The sequence below is a fragment of the Lineus longissimus genome, chromosome 18 (assembly GCF_910592395.1).
Source record: "Lineus longissimus chromosome 18, tnLinLong1.2, whole genome shotgun sequence".
NCBI classification, from domain to species: Eukaryota; Metazoa; Nemertea; class Pilidiophora; order Heteronemertea; family Lineidae; genus Lineus; species Lineus longissimus.
Window position 1 is genome coordinate 7,372,006 of NC_088325.1, and position 22,474 is coordinate 7,394,479.

The window sequence follows — 22,474 nt, forward strand, 5'->3', positions numbered from 1 at the left end:
CTCGGAGAGTGATTGGTCTCACTAAACGCGAGTCAGGACTCGCATACTGGTACGGTAGGCCTAGTTTGTTTTCATACTACATGTACTAGTGGTTGGGCACAACATTTGTTTGTCACTTTATGAGGACTGCTCTTGATCCATTCAAATCGTGACACCCACATGTAGGCGAAATTCACTTTATGCCAACTTATGGGGTGGTATTGGGATTGATTGTTTTCAATACTTTTCTTCTCCATTTCAGTTCTCTGCAAAAGTTGTGTGGCTAGACACAAAGAATACATGGCTAATTTTGAAACTAGATCATGTGCAGCGGAGGTAAGTCCAGGACGTGCAAATGCTGTTTAGATTGATAAAGACTGTGGTGATGTGGTGATGTGGTGTTGTTGGAGAAAAAAACATTTTTTCATGGACAGGCCAGAGAGGATAAAAGATTCTGAAAAAGGGGGCGGGGTTAGCAGCTCTTTTAGTTTACATGTGCTGAGGTCCAAGTAAATGTTCAAATTTCTCTATGAAGCTGTCACAAAGCTTTTGTGTTTCTTGGCATCAGTTGCATAGATTATAAGTACATGAAAAATACTGGATATCTGTTTGTAATTTTCAGCCTGCCTCATCTACAGTTTCGTTGTCCCCTGTCTCTGAAATTCAACCTGAGGAAAAATCGAAGGAACCTGATGGTATGGAATTTGAGGTACGTGTTCTTAGCTTCACAGTCTAGGCACAACAATTTGTACCTTATTATTTGATAAATAATCAGTCAGATTTCCTTCAGTGAATCCAGGTAATTTCTCATCGGTGCAATGTAAGGAAATTTATTATTCTATAATAAATTGTAGTGCCCAGTAAATGACGCGACATCTAGTGCAAAAGGAGTTGAGATACTCTGATCCTAGCATACGCTCTAGTCTGTTGTTGTTAAACCAGAGCTCGTTTAATCTTGGCACCGTGGCCCTTTAAGCCATCATACATGGCATGGGCTGTGCTAGTATTTTAATCTATTAGCCCATGGAACTCACAGTTTGCTTTTCAGTGTTTTGACTCTGAGTTGTAAGGAAGCTTGTTTCTTTCAGGGTGGAGATGGAGACAACCAGAGTTGGCGAGTAATTTTGCCTGTTACTGGGAGTACCGGTAATGGATCATCATGCTCAGAAGCTGATAATGTTATCATAAAGGTGAGCATTGATGCTAGGTGAAAAGAGGTACAGCCAATGTGTGCTGTGCAATAAAAAGACATTTTGTAGGATGACTGCTCCTAATGCTATGCTGGTGAGTTGCAACAGTGTTAAGATTCCCTTGCTCAGTGAAAATCTAACTTGAGTCAAATTTGGTTTTTCATAGTCGGCTTGTAAGGGAACTTCGAGGCTTTATAGTGACAACACGTCCATGGACCATTTCATTGATGCTATGCTGTCTTGTTGCACACATAAGTAATTACTGGTGTGGCCGTTGAAAGTTCCTCTTTCATTTCAGGGTGGCCACTTGCTTTCTGGAAATGGTAGCTCCACACCAAGTACAGAGACTGATAATGGTTGTGATATGATGGATGTGACTTGGGCACCTACCCCAGCGCCACGAAATGTCGAACTGGCAACACTGAATAGTTTCCTTGCTAAAGGAGGATGTGCTCCAGTAGATGGTCAGCTCGTCACTGCCATTGACAGTGCTTCACAAAGAACCCTACGGTATTACAAATCGAAGGCAAGGGAAGCATTTGGTCTAGTTCTTCATCTTCTCGCACCTGGACAAGAGGATGAATTGATGGCGTTGGTCCATCCTGCACCATCGGTAGTGGATGACAGTTTAGCTGCTTCAGTCGTGAAGTGCTACAATGAGGCGGAAACATGGTTCACCAAAAGACAAATCCTATCCATCCTTGCTCCAAATCACACTAAAGTTGCTGGCTAGTTTCAAGATTTCATTAGCTGTTGCACGCAGTTCAAAGGATTGGCATGTAGTAGTAGGCAAGCCCTGTTGGTGTATCCCATCCTCATTGACGACAAAATTGAGCATCATTACCGCCAGTCCCCACCACTCTATCAACTGAACCCCTCAGGCTCTGCTGTATCAATAAGTTCTGTTGGTTGATGAGCAGGGTCATGTGTGGAATGAGAGGTATGAGAAAGGACAACTATTACAATAGAATGACCCTGGTATTTCCAGTTGTTGAAACCAGGTTACATCTTACATGTACATGTACATGCACTTGAACTTGAGTGACCTGCTCATTGTCACTCATATTTACACTGTGCATATACATTTTGAATTGCTATTGTTGAAAAAATACCTAGTATTCAATGTCTACCTTTTTGCAGGAACTAATCCCAGGATTGACTATCTATAGAATTGACAAGGCAAGAAAACACGCTACTAAAGTCGGTCAAGCCCAACCTGTGCATATGGAGCCAGTCACCCGATCCCGTATGGATGAGGCGAAGGTGGATCACTTCCTCGACTTCATCTCTAGGCCAGAATTTCTTCAAGATGTAGCATATGGAACTCGTACTATGAAGCTGAGCCATGGGGAGAAACTGGAGATACCAAATGTTGTGAGGACTACCATCGTGTCAAGACTCATTCAGTTGTACCTAGCATACTGCGAGGAAATTGGTTTTCAACCACTGAAAAGAAGCTCACTCTTCTCAATAATTCAGGTAAGAATGCCAATTACAGGTATTTGGAGTTCGACTTCCAAAGGTACCAGCAAATGCAACTCCTTGACAAAGATTTATTTTGAGTTCTTCTGCTGTGGATTTGGAAATTGTGTTTGTCTGCCCAAAACAAGTTGAAATCCAAGGGTATTCCGTGAGAAAGTATGGGAAAAGTTGGACCGTCTATTGATTGAAAAAGAGGAGAAGTACATCCTAGTAGTATTATTGAATATATGACATGTGTAATGTCACTTCTTTCATGTCTTTTTCCTCACTTGTTTACATACTGGTTGTAAAATAAAATTGTCTTTCGTTCAGGTGTGCGCTACATCTCAAAAGATTAGACAACATTGCCGCAGAAGGATCTCAAGCATTCGATACCCTACTCAAAGTTGTAGAAGTCCTTGGAGACTGTGGTATGTATAAAAAATGTAAACACTGATATGGTTGAGTCTTCTGCATTATTCAGTCACATAGGCTGCCTAAAACTGATTGTAACACATTGCCAAGCCAGCTATGCCCATTCGGCCAAGCCAGCTATGCCCATTCTGTTTCACTTGTACTCTTTGTTTTTTCTCAGTCTGCTAAAAGAAAAGATAGGCCTACATGCATCAGTCAAGCACTATTATACTCATAGTGAACTAAAAAGAATTTCACATGCAACCTGCTTATCAAATTAACTTTTTTTCACATTAATTTCAGGTTATCCACATGCAACAATAGAGGACTTGAATGTCTAGATTCAGTCTGCGAGGGTTTAAATAAAGACGGATTTCAAACTTCATGTCAGGGAAGCCAGCCAGTGCCCTGACCACTGTATCATGTATGCCTTGGGGGATGGTACAACACCTTGCAGCCACGAACATGATTTGTCATGTCAATGATGTGACGAGATATCGTATATATTTGATACCATCGAGTCAGCCTTCAGCGATTCAGACGTGTCATACAGGTATGGATATTTTCTTATGCCAAGCATGTTCTGTATGCCTAGGATTTGTGTTGATGAATGACACTCAATGCCATCATGATCTTCTGGCTGTTTTCTTGATTGTTTCCTGAACCATCATACAACTACTTGCCTTACATCAAATTTGATTCAGTAGCACACACCTCTGAGAATAAGTGTGTGGTCATGGACTTTCTCAGGCATCAAACAGTGATTTGTCAGTTCCATCAATTTGCTGCCTGATGGTGTGCCTCAATCTGTATATTGTTACTGTGGTGTAGAAATCAATTGAATGTCAAGACCCTATCCCACATTTCAGGCTCAAAGTAAACACTGTCTAAGTGACTTATGCCACCCCATGCTTATGCTTGTGCTAACGTAAAATGCGGTCTTGTTTTCAGATATGAGAAACAGAGGGAAGAGCTTCTTTTTAATTTTGAAGTGGCAAAGGAGAAGATCATTCAACTGAAGGCACATTTGCTGAGGGCCAAGAACCAGGAGAGGGCCAAGACCAAAATTCTTGATGAGCTGCTGCCAAACCAATGCTTGATGACCATGGACTGGGCAATGAAATTCCTACCGATGAAGTTCCCGGAGGCCCAGCAAGACTGGTTTGCTAAGAAAGGCATCTCCTGGCATGTGTCTGCATTGGTGACAAAGACAATGGAAAATGAGCACCAGGTTAGTTGCAGAGGTCCTCCATGTATGAATGTTTCAGTGTGACACTGTTCTTTAATCTGCGCGACTGAAGGACCTTCCAGTTGAATGAGTGAAAAGAGGCTGGTGTAACTTTTTAAAGAAGTGGTAGCCTATGCACAGAGTGATTTGGACTGAAGAACTCAAAAACTAAACAGTCTGTGTGCTGGGAGAGGATCTCCTATTTCAATTGATACTACAATGCCATGGGCAGTATAGTTCATTTGTTTCACAGGAATGATGTCCTGTCATCAATACTAATTGATGATGGATGTTTGATGTTCTTCCCAAAGTGACAGCAAATTTAAGTGATACATGCCAATACATGTATCTCACCCTAGACGAATTCCTCCTTATGTAGTGTCCAATACGTACACCGTCTCATTTTTAAGTTTTGTAATTTTTGTTCTTTTTCAGATACACCGCTTTGTCCACGTGCTCGATCAATGCAAGCAGGATTGGTTCAGTGTCTACTCGTTGATTGAGGCCTGCATCGCAAAGCTTCAAGTCGAATTGCCACAAGTGACAGAGCTGTTCCTTCGTTCTGACAATGCGGGTTGTTACCACAACGCTTCCCTGCTATTGTCTCTGCCATCACTGTCTAAAGCCAAGGGGATTTTCATAAACGATATGACTTTAGCGAGGCCCAATCGGGCAAAGATATATCTGATAGAAAAATTGCCCCAATGAAGGCTCACATGCAGCGATATGTGAATGAGGGGCATGATATCCAGACTGCCCTGGATATGAAGAATGCTCTTGAGACGTATGGTGGAGTACGCAGTTGCTATGTTGCCGTTGCAACCCTAAAGCCCGGAGCAGCCAAAGAAAAGGGCACTTGGCAAGGAATAACGTCGTACACAAACTTTCAATTTGAGGAAGAAGGCATTCGGGTTTGGATAGCGTATGGTGTCGGGGTTGGCCAATTCCATAGCCACAATGTTGTACTGAAGAAGACCAGACAGGGATCATCTGGTGTAATCATAGGTGATTACACTCTACCAGATCAAACACAGGAAGTCTTAGTGTCTACAGTCCCTCACAGTTTGTGCAAGTCCCATGCCTGGAAGATGGTTGCGGTAGGATGTTCCCTAGCCAGGAGGCACTCACCATGCACATGGCTTGCGGTACTCATGATGCCCTCCCACTGAAGGACACGAAAATCGATAAAGTCAAGAGGAAGTGGACTGAAGTTGATGCCCTTGCAAAGCCTTCTGTTTCAAGTCGTGCTATTGAAGTGTCGGGCACCGTTGAGTCTGGAAGCAGCCTCGTTAAAATAGGATGGGCTCAGCGTGGCCAACGGACTGCACGGTGCAATGCCCCAGAGGTCTGATTTGCCTTTTTAACAGTCAGATTTATATGACAATTGAAAGTCAAATCGCTACCGACCACGACACCCAGGTCCCGAACGTTTTCGACCTTGGTTAAAGCACGACCATGAATATTATAATAGTATACTGTAGGGTTAAGCTTCCTGGTGATACTCATACATTGACATTTAATTGCATTTAAGCACATCCCCCACGTTTTACACCAATGGGCTACATTTTCAAGATCACCTTGTAGTGCCAGACAATGCTCCAATGACTTAATCAACCTATACATGTTTGAGTCATCTGCAAATAGAGACGTAGTTGTATTCTGGCCCATAACTTCAGGAAGGTCGTTCACATACAATAGAAAAAGTAGTGGCCCAAGAATCGAGCCCTGAGGGACACCTGAGGTTACATCTTTAACCGTGGAGACTTCGCCATTTATGCACACTCTTTGCTTCCTGTCAGTTAGATAAATGTGTACACTAGGTACAAATGTATACCCAGGATGACATTTGGTGTCATTACGGCTGCTGTTGTTTTTGAGATACAATGTATTGTGTATTTACCAGGTCAAAGGTCAGCTGCTTTAAAACTCAACTGTGTGGGGGGGGGCATTGTATGCTTGTATGTGTTTATGTTGTAAATAGTCAAATATAGTGAAAAGAAGTCATAGTACATTATACATCGTAGTACTAATTTTCATTATTTCTGGTGGACTGCTTGTTCACTTTTCTCGTTCATGTGTGATTAGATAGAATGCGCTGTCTGCAGAGGTCTATCCTGACCTTTGGCTTTGTTGCCTGATCATGCAGGTGAAAATCCTTATTTTTCTGGATGTAACGCTAAAGAAATAGTTGGTCCAAGCAGACAAACCATGAATCGGGAGGGGTTGTCCCCTATATACAACGATATTGATATTGATTAAGATTTTGTTTGAAAAGTTAGCTTGGCTACAGGCATCGTTGGGAGTGGATTATTTATGAAAAGTGTCCCTTATCCGCCAACCGAGGATTGAAATTTCGAAGAGGAGGCTTAGGTACATGACCACCCTGGGAAGTAGAATCTCTTCAGATCACTGAGTGCCCGCCCCCCCCCCCCCCCCCGCCCATGCATTACAATGGTGACCCAAAATGTCTTTTTTATAACATCATACAGCACCGCAAAGGAAACAAGAGGCTGGATGACCTAATAACACAGGACTGAGGGTGTAAAGTAGTAAATATCAGCTTTATACTACTGTTTGAAGGTCAAGAGAACACGTTATACCACTAATATTTCCAATGCAGAGCTGCCAGCTGGATGAAATATGATTGAACTAATCAGCCATGGTATGTAAATATTACAGGAGGCAACGGAAGATATCCCTAGTTCAGTATGTTGTATCGGTAGCTTTACAGAAAAGAAGTGTCAGAGAGGATGAGACTTTTCCATGGACAACTGTGGTATGTCCAGGCTGGGTTGTACAGCACAAGGATACAAAATGCTGTCTGTAATTGAGAGGTATCCTGATTTAACAGAGGTCAAAATAAATAGAAATGACCAGTTTGGGACTAACACCACTGTCTTTTTTTGATAAGGTAGAGATTACAGGAGTCAACAAAATTAATTTTATTGAGAGAAATTGACCTGCCCTGCAGGTGATTGGAATTTACAATATAAAGGGTCGTTTTCATATTTGAAAATCCCTTCATAATCAAGGGCTACCTCTGACTAAAACAGCACCCATAAACAATAGACCGCCAATTTGACCCCAGCTCCTAACTGCGGGAAAACCCAAGTCCAGCAACCAAAAGTACCAAAAATACATTTTTGTTTACATTTGAACTGCACACATGCGTTTGTTTACAATTTCCCGCGAAATCTCGAAAATCAGGTGACCTGCAATCGTGGATTGAAAATAACATTTATCTGGGTTCAGCAGGTCAGCAGGTATACCGGCTGTTCCAATCATCCCCCTACAGCCATCTGTTCAAAAGGTAATGTTATTCACCCCACAGGGAGTGCAGGTAATTGATTAAGCCCCTGCATTACTTAACAGCAATGGCTTGGCTTCTGTGAGTGGTAAGGAGAATTGACAGTGTCCGATTAAAAATCCCTCATTTCTGCTCCGCTGAAGTAAATTTTTGAATAAAACCAAGACGTTGCATCAGGGTAAGGTGTCACCACCATTCATGCAAAATTTCAAGGCGATCCAATGCCTCTAAGTGTGACTTTATTCGTCCCCCTTCTAATATTATTATATAGAAGATTTAGACCAGCGATGACGTCATTTCTGGTGATACCCTACGTTGTCCAATGAACGCTTTTTAAAGTGTACCATTTGGCATGCATTAGCAATGTATTTTATCAGCGCTGACAATTGCCGAACAGAATGCCGTAGCTCCGTCAATTTGCAATCAATTTTTATGGGAGTAACATTATTGTGTTGCTTAAAACGTCTACTTTTTACTCATGTAAGAATCGTAGTACTAAAAACTAATATGCAAACAGAATCATGCCGATTCACTGCACATAGGTACTGTGGGAATTCTCCACTTCAAAATACATCGCGAACAGAGCGTGCACTTCCGATATCGTTTTCACAGAATTGTGGCCAAATTTTCAAGATCTAATTTCTGAAAGTATTCCCTTAAGACCTTATGACTACCCACTGAAAGGAACTAGTGATAATATCGCCTACTTAACTACTTTTTAGCAGAAAAGTGGTTACTTGTTGCAAAATCAATCTTCCATCTTTACACTGGTCACAGTGGGTATGCTGAAATATAGTCTGGTTCCCTGGCCAATTCAATGCGCAGAATACAACTGCGCAACTATACGTCATAACCCGGGCTTTTGAATCGTCAAAAAATCTGTCAAATGTGCCTGTAGCGCCAACTGGCGGTGAAAACTAAACTAATTCCATTACAAGTCAAAATGAAAAATTATTAAAAAATATTCGGCCAGATTTGAAAACAATATTTCCTCTGTGGCCCGAGGTATAAAGGAAAGAAGTTTAAACTTCCCGATGACCTCATTCGCCGAATGTAGGTCGGATCGCGCTGATTTTTGGTTTCTGAGTTCCCCTTGGGCTACTCCTAATTTAGCAGCGTCAACAAAGTGCCTAGGTCTTACGGTTACAAAATGCCCAAAATTGACATGGAAGGATGGCAGGATGGCAGGAAGGACGGACACCATTCCCTTAGTAATATTACCAGCTTCGCTGACTTTGTCAGCTGAGCTAATAATTGTGATCAAGGACCAATTGGGCAATGAAGAGACTATTTCCATAAATACACAATAGGCGGCGCCACTTGATAATGAGTGAAAAATCTCCTCTTTTGCTAAAAATCTCATTTTTTTATTAGGAACACTGACCAAACCCATGGACTTCCTTGGATTTTTCTTTTGGATTTTGAAAGGTGATCCAGAGCCCTGCAATGGCTGAGAACCATTGGTCTGAATTGACCTCTTCCACAACCATGACCTATTACATAATCTTTCTAGGCCTATAGTAGCCTGGGCAGAGGCCATGGCTTTAAGATTTCTCTTGGGTGAACAAAACAGACCATGTACTACTACCACACAAAAGGGTATTGTCCAGAACTGCTCTTTCGTCCTGGTACGCATGTCCAAAGTCGCCCTCAGAAATGGCCTAAAATTGACCAAAAATGGCTTAACGTGACCCCAAAAATAGGCCCACCCCTAGCTCAGCAACCAGTTACTTGGCTGAGCTCATAATTGCTGTGGATTGTTACCTTAGTGAATTGGTCTTGCATGCCAAATCTCATTAAAAACTTCTGACCCCACCTTGCCACCCTCTGCATGGTGGTATAATGGACCCGCACTTAACATGCCGTCATCAGCCAATTGATTCCATTTGACTCTGTGACCTTGAAAAGTAGGTCAAATCAAAAACCTGTATGATATGTCAAGTATCGTCATTACATGTACTTACAACAATTTGGTGAAGATTGAGCCCTTTTATAGCATTTTTTGTGATTTCGGTTTCAGCCACCTGGTGGCAAAATCAAGAATCGAACCTGACCAAACTTTGGCCTTCAAGGTGACATTACATAGGGGGACATATGTACCAAGTTTCAAGTCAATAGCACAGTAGTTATAAAACGTGCCACAATTGGCCAATTTACGCTATTTGACCCCTGGCCCTGTGACCATTATAAGTAGGTCAAATAAATAACCCGTGTTGAGTTCTTAGTTGGAGAGACAGTGCTTTTTGTGTTTTTAGCTCACCTGGGGAACTTATGTCATCACGTCTTGTCTGTCATCTGTCGTTTCATCCGTCTACAATGGTGGCACGTTAGCCCACTGTGGAGTCTAGGAAGTTGAAACTTGGTGTGTGGATGTCTTATGACAACACGACTTGACACACAAAAAATCATCGCCATTTGACCTACTTTCTGGGCTCCAGGCGGCCATCTTTGAAAACCTAGTTTTGTCAATATCTCATGAAGGCTTATATAGCTAGAACCATAACATTTTACTGTCAATACTTTGATGAGACTACAAGACATAATATGCAGTTGTTGTTTTTTTGGTCACATAGGTCAAACTCTAAAATTTCAGCAAAGGTGTCAAGTTTTGTCATAAATTGTCCTCAGGTCAGGTCAATGTGACCAACTTTTCAGGTGTAAGTAGGTCAGGTCATAAAACTATATGTCGGTCATATATCAAGACACCTTCACTGTGTGATCTTCAAATTTGCATCATGGATTGATATGATCAAGATTAACATAGTGCTTATAACATTTTGACCTTGACCTAGTTCAGAAAGGGCAAACTCTAAAATTTCACAAAAGGTGGTATCATTAGTTTTAGCAACCTGGTGCAAAATCAAGAATCGAACCAGCCCAAATTTGGTCTCCCGGGTGTCCTTTCATAGGGAAACATATTTACAAAGTTTCAAGTTTATAGCTCCAGTACGAACGACGATGATGACGATGACAACGACGGATCCTGTGTGATAAGATAAGCTCACATCCAGAGGTGATTAAAAAAAGTGTGATTACGAGAATATTTGGAGTCCGATCTGGCTGATATTCGCCATACAAATAGAGCCACAACATAAAATTTGCATCGCCTACGTATCCAACAAAAGAAACTAGAATTGACAGTTGAGTCTTGTCAGACCCTGGAGTCTCCAGCTTTAGTTTGGTGGGGCTTGTCATTGGTGAAGTGGTAGATGAGTGGAGCATGGTTAGATATGGTGTGGGGGCTGGGATGTATCGGGGACTGTGCACTGGTGGGAAATAAAGAAACATGGGAATTGCGGTATATATTGTTGGAATGGAATGGAAGATATTTGATATTTGTATTGTCCAAGTAATATTTTAGGCAAATTTACAGATTATTTGTTGTCTTATAGGACTGCAATCATTGTTGAGTATCATCTCCAGCATTAAGGGTTGACAATAGGCACCACCATTTGGCTTGAACTTTAAATCCTAAACTTGGAGGATGAAGAACGAAAATAGCGATGACTGACAATGGAAAATAGTGATGTAAATACACGCGATATATCATGCATATTAACATCTATTTCAAATTTAACCTGGGGACGATGCTGTATGGGGAATATTCGTCGGTACTAGTCGGGCATATCAAATGAAATAAAATAATTTCTAATCAGATATCTTTATCAAAGTCGCAGAAATATTCCAAAAGGGTCAATTGAAAGTAAGAGAGGAACATTTGTTGGTTTTTTTTTTCCTGAATGAATGAATTAAAGCAAACTTCCTATACATTGCCCTTACCACGCCTCAGTCAGTATCAAAGTAACTGATGCATCATCAAGTCATACGCAGGTTTCTGAATGGAACCCTTATTGCAGGCCCTATTGCCCATATGTTTAGCTAACTGATTTGCGCCAGACTTTTAAACAGGAAATGACAAGGTACATTTTCACCGCCCGATAAAAATGTAAACTAGAGCCATCATGGGATGGCAAAGATTCGTCTATGTTTAAAGTTGAGTGTACATGTACAAGTTGTACATACTGACCACATAAAGAAGATTTGATCTTTGCAGAAGGATGGGCAGTAAATGACGAAAAGGCATGTGTTAAGTAAGAAAAATAGATCGATTTATTGTAGGTGAAGCAAGTGAATAAAAACATTAATATATACAGTGATTGAGATCATGTATAATGAAGTTGAATCATGAGTACAATCATATGGGAAGCGAAAGAATTAGCCGGTTTTCTACGACTCTCGTATATAGGCCTACTTGTCCAACCTCCCAACGTCAGGCTATTTTTTAATTCTAATACCCTGACAACATTGCAATCTTCACACTAGAGGCGCTGATGTCGTTCCTAATAGAGAAATCTTGTTAACTTCAATTTCGGCACTGGGTCAAGTTTGACAACATTGCTGCTAACTCGACGTTTCATTGGCTCTACAGGAAGCTTTTCAAGAACATTGAATGCCGGCGCTCAACTTCTTCCATAACCTATTGTATATCACTATCAGGCTTCTAAGTTCCTTTTCTGATGTAAAACAGTCAGAAAATTATTAATTTCGTGGTATTTATATGCTACATAAACAGCTTTTGAAAAGCGCGGTATTTAGTTCCAAAATTGACCACTACAAGTGAAAATGCCTTTACTAGTGGCGCTGGCGACTAATCCAAGAATCATGGAGAATCAGGTCGCTGCCACTTCACGATTTCGTCCACTCCCCCTCTTATCACCTTCACTCATAGCATTAAGTACCAACCTGTCTGGTTAGGCTGATTTATCTCCTAGCTAATGAATATATTTTCAGGGCAAAAACTTTGGCTACTTTTGACAAAAAGCATGTTTTTGTACCAGTGTTTTCAGATCCTAGTACATCAAAGCATGCATTTACACTATATAGCACGTACCTCGGCTACAGACGTGTTACTCATATGCTCATGTACATCAAACAACACGCGCTGTAGCACGCTGTAGCCGAGAGTGCGTCCATTTCGCTTTGCCACCTGAATACAACAGATTCGTCTATCATTCTGCGCATGCCACGCTATAGACGAATCTAAAAAGTAGACTGAATGGCTGGTCGTGCAAAATCCCCTTAAATTGAGATTGAATATCCCGTTTGTTTCTTATCGGTATTGATGTAAGTGGCAAGTTTCTGCTCAACGTTTCTTCCTGTTTACGTGCATTTTCCAGTGTATTTTCTTGTGGAACGTCACCCTGGAGACCAGACTAACTGTATCTGCGGTTTGCGATTCGCGGAGAAGGTTGACTCCAGGTAAGTTTCGTAGTGCATAGCTCTCTAAACACACATACGCAATATCGACCTGTCGACGAGCGTGTGCTGGAATAGAGAGAAAAATACCCTAGTACAAAAGTCTCAAGCTAAACGCCGGAGACTAATGAAACATACCTTCAGACGTTAAAAATTTGAAGTGTGACCTCTGTTACCTTGAAAACTAGGTCAAATCAAAAAACCTATGTGATAGGTCAAACCGGGTAAAGGAGAAATAGGCCGGGGCATATTGCCCAAAGTTACCATCATGCTCAGTTTCTGCAATCTAGCCCTGTGCCTCCATAACAGACGACAGATGACAGGGATGCCACGGTATCATACATAGCTTCCAACAAGTAAGCTAAAAACTAGACATTATGGGATCGAGATGAATCACAATGTATGTCCCACCCTATGCGCAAAATAGATGTTTCAAGTCGGTTCTCAAGTTACGGGTCGGAAAACAAAGTTGGCAAACAGGCAGTCATTTCGGATTTTGTCTCAGGTCATAAATTGAGAGGGATACTCCTATTCCAAGGCCATCCCATCACAGAAATTTCAAGTCTGTCAATCAAACCGTTCTTTTGTCATGGCAAAACTAAGATGACTGCCTGATGGCCCTATCGGATTAGGACTGTCACTCAACTGGTCCTTCACTTTATATATAGGTTTATTTCGTAAATATATAGAAGTACATTTACACTAGTATATGTGTGAAAGTGCTAGCGTGTAGTGTGCTTAACAGTAGTGTGCTTTACCGAGGTAAAACATATATACAACTTACTGATTTGGTACACCAATACTAATACACTGAGAGCGCCAATAATAACATTCAGATATTGGGGGGTTTTCAATGCATGCACAGGAGCACAATGATCTCACTAGTTTCTGCGCAGGTTAGGAGGTCGTGTCCATTGTCTCTCAGATTCAAAAGTTCCCTAATCTGTGATCCAACCTGTTTCAATGTTCCTCAAATGGGTACCAAAGTGAAGTATCAAATCTGCAGCAAGAGCATGTTTGTTGATGTTGTACTTAATACACAAGTGATTGATACTATTGCTTAATGGCGATCTGCTCCCTGCAAGAACTAACTGCCAACCCAATTGCAAGTACTGATTAGATGATGCTGCAAGAGAGTTAAATAAGTTCATAGCACGCTTTTCAAGGGTAATTTGTTTATCACAGTCATCAATTATAACTGGAATGAAGTTGCAAGGAGTCCGTGGAGGTGCGCACACATTTTCTCCATCCTATATACACTGATTGAACAAGAGGATTGGACAGATCCCACATTTCACATCCATACAATGAAATACAATGACTTCTAAACAGATTGTAACTTACTTCAGCTCTGGCACTCTTGAATTGTGCCAAGATGATATGCGCGCAAAGCTAAAGCCCTGGCAGGGTTCACCGGAGGAGGGTTGACCAGGTTTGGATTGTCGTCGTTGGGGAGGGGTGGAATGAGAAAAGTCCAAACCGACGCCGTGGCGGAGCATGTCCGGCTCGAGGGGGGGGTCTTTTTGACACCACTGATCCCAGAAGGCGACGAAATGTCGCAGCCTGCCCCAAATTGCACAATCCGTGGGGGTGCCACCTGTAGCACAGGAGGAAGGACTAAAGAATCACTTATGCTTGCCCCCGCGGCCCTTCTTAGCTTGGAAGGGCCGCTTTGGCTGCCCATGGCCCCCGCCCCTCCCTGAGGACCAGTGGAACTTAATGGAGCGGCGGGCGGGAGCCTCAGTCTCTGTTTGCCCTTGGAACAAAAGGAAGAGGAGCCCCGCGAGGACGAGGAACCTCGTTCTCCACGTCCTTAACAGACGGAGATGCGAGGACTTAGGGGCCTTCCTTCTCAGCCTGCGTCCAGGCTCCCGGTCCAGTTGACGGTAAGGTCGAGATCAAGGCACGGTGGTGGCCCCTATAGGACGGAGCTGTATCACTGAGAGCCGAATCCAACAGGTATAGGCTCAAATCAGTGCCAGGGATGTAGGCAATTCCTGGAATGCCTGGTCCCGGACCGCATCTGGTTCCTGTTCGGCGGTATCCCCGAAAAGATCAAAGGGACCCGACTGAGGGCAGCAGGCATCTAAGTTCACAGTCGCACATGCAACTCATACATACGATATGTGATCGGTTATTACGTGTGCATCGCACGTTGCGATTTCGAAAATGAAGCTTTACTTTGTGACCGGTATTGGCTTGTGCGATCAGTTGATACCAGTGCGAGTAAATCCAAGAAGAACCCTATGTAAAGTCGCAAGGCCAGTGTCCAAATACATGCGTAAGTAGTGCGACAGACACCGCATCCATGGCAGCCAGAAAATCAATAATTCCATCATAAACTTTGATTATGAGCAAATCCTGCTTCCATGCACTTTTGGTATTCAAAAGATGGGATTTCAAAAACACTCCGAAATGAATAGTGTTTGTTAGTCTCCCAAGTCAGACGCTCCTTGCGGCCACTACAATTTTGCAGCTTTCCACGGTCATAACCATAATACACACTGCATTTAATATGGAGTGTAAGTGTTTGTTGGCCAAAAACCAAAGGTGCTCAGCCTAAACTGTAAAATACCGGTAGAATATATAGAAACAGATAAGTTATTTATATTGTACATGCAATGAATGTCAACATCAATCATCAAACCAGTCCAATGTGTCCGCAATCTCGGTGCATGGTTCCATTGCAACATTTCCATGGAGACACATGTAAAAAAAGTGTTTGCCAAGGCCTACTACGGTCTCTATCGGATACGACAAATCCGAACTTTTCTCTCAGAAAAATCCACCAAGACCCTAGTACATGCTTTTATCATCGCCCACCTTGATTATTGTAATGCTCTCCTAAATGGTATTCCCACCAAGTTGTCAAACCGAATCCAACGGGTTTTCAGTTCTGCCACGAGAGTTGTGTGTTTGGTGGGAAAGTTCGACCATATTTCCCGTGTTGGTTCACCTGCACTGGCTCCCAGTCAAGTTCAGGATCCAGTACAAGATCCTGCTTCTAATGTTCAAGTGCTTGAATGGGGAGGCTCCGGGATATCTCAGATCCATGATTCAATTAAGAAGGTTTGATCGCCAAGGCCTTAGATCAGGACCTGTGATGTTCCTTGAGGTTCCTCGATTCAAGTGTCAGACTCTTGGTGGTTGTTCGTTTGCGGCGGCTGCTCCAAAACTGTGGAACCAGCTGCCGCAAAAGGTTCGTAACACGGATTCCCTCCAGACTTTCAAGTCAATCCTAAAGGCCTACCTTTTTGCAGAAACCTTTGGGAAAAAAGCGCTCCAGAATACCCACTCGCTGATTAATTGGAGCGCTTTATAAATGCCAACATTGATTGATTGATCATAATAACATATTTACAAATAAATTATAGCCCTGTTCCAGTATTTAATGTCACTGAGAGTAGACTTCATCTTTTTTGATACTGATTGTCTTGAATCCTGTCTATTATCTCTTCTATGGGATGAATATTAGTAGCAGTGAGACCCCATCCTGTATGTCACAGGCTCAGCTAGGTTGACATCCTGATTAAATCATCTCCTTGACATGCCTGGAAATGCAATAAGAATAATGTCACTCATCGTCGCCGGTGGTGAGTGGTACATGATGGTGGGTGAGTGGTTAGGTAGGCCCCTACCTTTGACTCTTGTGTGAGGCCTATCCTATATAGCTAGGTGTGTGTGGGGGGGGGAGGTGGGAGGCATACAGTGCTTAGGCCCATTTATAACTAAGTTACAGTACAAGCAATGGCAAAATGGCCATAAGGGATAATGACTATAAATCAAGCCGGAAATCAGGCCGAAAACCATTAGAATATTGGACGGCTAAGTCCTACTTACCATCTATGCAAAAGTTGTCCGTTAGGCCTATCGCTTAGCATGTCGTTGTGGCCATGGTCAATCATGTCACGCTCTGCCATAGCATCTTCTGTGGGCCGGTCGGTTGTTGTCATACATTTATCATCATGATCATGACACGTGGTCTTGATCGCGGTTCAGGCTCGAACATTTATGGCGAAATATCCCATCATGATAGCCCTTCTGCCTCACCATCGACGCTAGTACATATGTCTATAGAGCGATTTCCAAAATTCGAAACTAGAATCGCATGAATCGTCAACAATGTTGCATTTTTTGCTTTTATCCAAGCCGATTTTGGTCATCATTTCGTGCTTCGTCCACCATGTTGGATTCCAAGCCGGCCGTGATGTCTGCGAGCGATGGGTCGCAATGACGTCATCAAAATGACGTCACGCTTCATGGAAATAGTTTCGTTTTCAGCGGCTTGGAAAAATCGGATATTTATGGTCATTTACTATTACTATTTATGGTTAGGGCACTGATTTTTTAAGAAATTACGGCTTAGATGTATTCATCTGATATTAAAAACCGATTTCTGTGCCGATTGAAATAACTTTGGAACATTCCATCTACCGCTTTAAGTACCACAGCGCAAATTTTTAGTAGATCAATCGGCTGCAGGTGGTCAGACAGCGGAGCGTATCTGGCTTCCCAGATACCAAGTTGAATGGGTTTTTAACGGTGTTATGTGAGGATATTCAAATCGGACCGTAGTGGATGTATTATATAGCGACTTGGAACTGCAACGTGCGAATCCAAATGGAGGGTAAGACGCACTGTGCGCCTGGAAAAAAATTATGCCTGGGCGGGGTTGACCGACGGGAGAGGACACGTCTCCAGAGGCAGATACTGCCTAACTAGAGCGTGCAGATCGTGCATGCCTGCCACCATGGCGGGGTCCTCACTCCCCGAGGGGAAATCGGCTTGAGAGGCCGGGCCAGAGAGGAATGGCAGTTCTGAAACTCACAATCCATGGGCTGGTGACCGAGGTCAAAAGCCGCCGGCCACTTGGCCTGGCGCGTCGCGGACCGTTCCTGGAGATTTTTACATTCCAGGTGGTCTGTGAGGCACTGCATGGAGCATCTGCCTCAGGACACAGTGTTCTTACCACGATTTCAATCAAACGGGGCGCAACCGGCCGGAGGCCAGATCAGATATGCGCCGCATTCCCTCCCATAAGGCTACAATGCAGTCTCTGGATTGTGACATGAGGCATGATGCCGTCTCTAACATCACCCTCTCTACTCTCATATCAATCAGGCTACAATGCGGTCTCTTACTTGATTGTGACATGAGGCATGATGCCGTCTCTTTCATCATCCGCTTCTCTTATATATATCAGGCTACAACGAAGTCTTACTTGATAACGTCTCATACATCACGCTCTTCTCTTATATCGATCAGGCTACAATGTGGTCACTAACTTGATTGTGACATCGCCCTCTTGTCTCATATCATTCAGGCGACAATGCGGTCTCTTACTTAATTGTGACATGAGGCATGATGACGTCTCTTACATCACCATACCCCTTGCCTGACCTCTTCTGAAAAGGTGCTTGACTTTCAGTTGCAAGTTGCGGGAAATTTTTTATGTAGAAACAATTTGGTTTCCTAATATCAAATGATCAGACGCAGTGCCGTCTTTACACTGGCAGATAAACTAAACATAAAGGACTTCAATTGCGCCGTGGACAATTTATTTTCTGAGGCATTTCCCTCTCTCTCGACCCAGGGTCGAGCGCGACAGTAGAGGTAGGAATTTTAACTCGACCTAAGGTTTAATAGGCAAGCTTTATTAATATTATAATAGATAAAAATTCAGAGATGCGTATTCAATTTCAAGGCTTCTTTATTCAATCAACTTGTATAATACAGTAAAACAAGACCAAAATGTGAAGGACAAATCAGCTAAGATACAGCGTCTTCTTTCCCGATCCTGTCAATCTCATGGCTGACTGGTTGATTGGTTTCGTGACACCAGTTCCACAGCATGCAAGCAACACCACTTTGCCAGTGGAGACCACCGGAATGACTGGTAGATTATAGACTGCATCATTCTGTAAACATGAGAAAAAATATCACTTTGTAAAAAAACACCATCAAAATAAGATATTTATTATCAACATATGAACATTCCCGATTATGTTACAAAAACACTGAGTAGTCTGTGCCGATAGGCGAAACCCTGTATGGCTTGCTGTTCATGTTGGTGATAAGGTAAAACATAAATGTACAAAAAAAGATCAAAACTTTTGTGAAAAACTAGTGAACCGGTTGAGGGGGGGGGGGGGGGGGCTGGGGATAACATAAAGTTAATAAATTTGAAAAAGTTCACCCTTATTTTACTAACGTTCACCTTGGTAGAGTTTGGACACATGGCTTCCAATGCATACTTTACTTCCCTGCACATATGTTGCAGTGTACTGCATTTGTTCATGTATCGGTATTGGGTATGTAACTGTAATGTATGGTAATGTATGGTAATGTATGGTTCATGCAGCTCCTCACGGTTTTCCGTATCAGCAAAGACTGAGAATGGCAGTTTTATTGTTCGTTAAAAATACCTCGCAATTCCAGCAGACTACTTCGTCGCTATTATTTGTGTACTCTGACCAGTGTAACTATCAAAGGTGTCGAAATATCATTGTTATTTTGACAAGAAACATGAGAAAACGTCAACTTCTTGTGTGGAGCAGTCCGCCATGTTTGTTCATCAAGCGTTCGGTTCGGGTTCAAAGAGGCTATTCTTATAACAAAGTTTTGTCTGGATTTCAAAGTCATTCTCCTGTAGTTGTTATGTCTATGTGTAATAGATAATTGTGAAGTAACGATTATTTCATTCTGATGATTGGGAAGAATTTTTTGCAACACCGTTTTGTGTATAAAATGTACTAGGGCGTTCAAGTGTGTTTTGATCTTCAACTTCGACTCAATGACTGAGCAAATTTAACGAGACAAAAAGCCAAAAACGGTAACACTTCCTATGTAAACAAGCTACGAGAGTCATTCTATACTATGACTTTTCAAATAACAGTTGTCATGGCCAATTGTACCTAGCAAATCAAGAGAAAATACAGAGAAAACTCACCCTGGTTTTCTGTCAAAACGTCTACCGTACGTAGATGAACTGAGTGCATGAATCTGGGATTCTCTACGTGTCTTTGGCAATATTAATTAGAATTAGACAAAATAACCGCACAAAACAACATGTTGACATTGAGAATCAAAATATAGGGAAATATCACTTTCTAACTGCTCGTTATGAAAAATTTAGATTGGAACTATGTTTTGAAGTGAAGGTACACACTCTATATACATTCGCAAAATGGCCATCACTTTATCAGCCTCAGCTGCCATTCCTTAGGGCAATGCCTTATGAGTAGCGTGTTCAGTACATTACAGAGAGAGGTAGGATCGAGGCCGTTTTGCGACTTTTGACCAGACGACAATTTCCAGCTTAAAATCTGCCAATTACGGGGCGTTTAGTCTTTCTGCTGTGAATAGCTATAATCCTATCGAAACAAGAGTTCAAAATATTGGTATCCTGGCACAATATCTGGCCCAGCTACAGCAAATTCGGATGAAAATGCAACTATTTTGCTGGAACTACTTTCGGCCAGCTCCAGTACAAACCATAAGCTCCGCTGGAAGCCAGCGTAGCTAAAAATATGCAGGCCTATCCAGTCAGTAGCGATATCCACTTCGCGCGCCCAACTCAACTGCACTGCCCGAAGTACTACCATTACTATCCACTTGTTCCGGCAGACGACGGTCAGCCAAAAACAATCACCCGTAGCTTTGGCAACGAGGTCAAGGGAGTGGACAAAAGCGCACCTGTATGATCGGCTAGCGGCAGAGCGGGGACGGTTGTTTTTAATTATGATAAAAAGAGATAGTAGACTAAACTAGTGTGCTTGCGGGTGTGCCGCAGGTGTAGGCCTATGATAATAGCTGTCGGTGTAAAATCAGCAGTCTCTTTCAATTAATATACAGGGTACAACGGGATCAAACAAGAAGATATGTGATACGTGATTTCAATTTTATTTGGCTTGGCGGGTGAAAAATCCCTCCTGCCTGAAACACTATGGGGGACACCAGTTCCTTTGGTCAGGAAACTTGTCACTGTTTTGCCATATGTTTTGGTTCATGGTGACGACAGATGATGACCACTACGCTATGTCATATTCACCTGGTGCATGAACAAGATAATGCATCCACCCAGGAGACTGTCTCAGTCCAATGTTTCTCCATTCAGTTTCTGTCATCAAGTGGTTCTTGGGTACTTGCTTGGCGATGTCTTTAGGAACTATCACATGCCTGAAATAATTAGGACAAAAAAAGAAAAGGGAAAGCTGTTTTGGAAATTGATTGGCAACTTCCTAAGATTAACAGCAATATTTATAGCATTAAACAAAATAACAGAGTTTTGAGAGCAAGTCCAGCAAGGTGAGCAGAACACTTCAAAGCTTTTTTTAGTACAAAATGTAGAATGTGTCACAACCTTATTTTAACATTGTTTTTATGTGTAACTTAAAAACAATAAAGAGCTGATCTTCGTCAAAACGTGTAACATAGTTTTATTTCAAAGATAAACAGAACAGAATTACAATCATCCAAATTGTATACTCTACAGGAGACTCATATCATAGCATAATGAATCATACATTTAGAGCCGAATGTCAGCCATTTGCAAGTCATGGATTGGGACTGATGTGACAAAAACCACCGAGCTCGAAAGGTGGGTCGTGGCTGAGTAACAACAATAGACCATATCCATGTTTTCAGGTCACAGCATGTCAACCACTCTACATCCGATTCCTAACTGTCAAAACATGTACGACGCCTTTTTTACCTTGCGCCAGCACTTTAACACCTCCGATAAACTAACCACTGAATGAAAACTCGAAGATTACCGGTTTAATACTTACAAAAATAACTCGAACGAAGAATCTTTACTTTTATTTCCAGATTTTTTCAATTTTTTCCGTGTTATGCGTATTTTTGCACTTTCTGTGCATATTTTTTACACGAAAATCTGCCGTATTTTTGGTATGGTGAGAGTATCCACTTACTTACAGGTCATAAAACGTACTGAATACGCATAACCCGTATGGGTACAAAGCACTGCAATAGGGTTATGACGCCTGTAATGATATAGGCCAACAGGCCCTTGGCCTTCGACCTCATTGAGATGATGATGATGATGATGAGAATGAGATGTTTCTGGGAAATAGTCATGCCAAGTAACTGCGTCCATCCCGTTCATGTCTGCCGGGTCAATCTGACAATATATTGAGGCCTGTTTTTGGACCGGTAATATCGTGGGAGGCATGCGCCATTATCGGCATGGTGCCGAACTGGCAAAATTCACTCAAAATGGCCAAATATTGAATGAAAAAATATAAAGATGCGATGGGAGACTTTGACGGATTTTTGACGATAGCGGGTTATAATGAATCATACATTTAGAGCCAAATGTCAGCCATTTGCAAGTCATGGATTGGGACTAATGTGACAAAAACCACCGAGCTCGAAAGGTGGGTCGTGGCTGAGTAAAAACAATAGACCATATCCATGTTTTCAGGTCACAGCATGGACCCTTTCACCTTCATGTCAATTTCATTTTAATGTCAAGTTACATTGCTTCTAATTGTCTGACCCGGTAGAGGTCGCCACTTTTCAGATGGTACCAGCTGTCACCTAGGAAGTGGCGATTTTTCGAGCTACTTCATTCGGTAATTTCCCTGTCCTTGATGACTTTTCCTGGCCTCAACAGGC

At 42.2% G+C, this 22,474-nt stretch overlaps 1 protein-coding gene across 1 annotated transcript in view; it reads right to left on the minus strand.

The window, feature by feature from the left end:
- Nucleotides 1–22,474, minus strand: part of LOC135502442 (cyclin-dependent kinases regulatory subunit-like) — a 51,335-nt gene that overhangs the window by 3,184 nt on the left and 25,677 nt on the right. Inside the window, exon 4 of the mRNA XM_064795276.1 lies at nucleotides 20,886–21,013. Coding sequence (XP_064651346.1) covers nucleotides 20,886–21,013 — 128 coding nt within the window. The remainder of the gene's footprint in view (nucleotides 1–20,885; nucleotides 21,014–22,474) is intronic.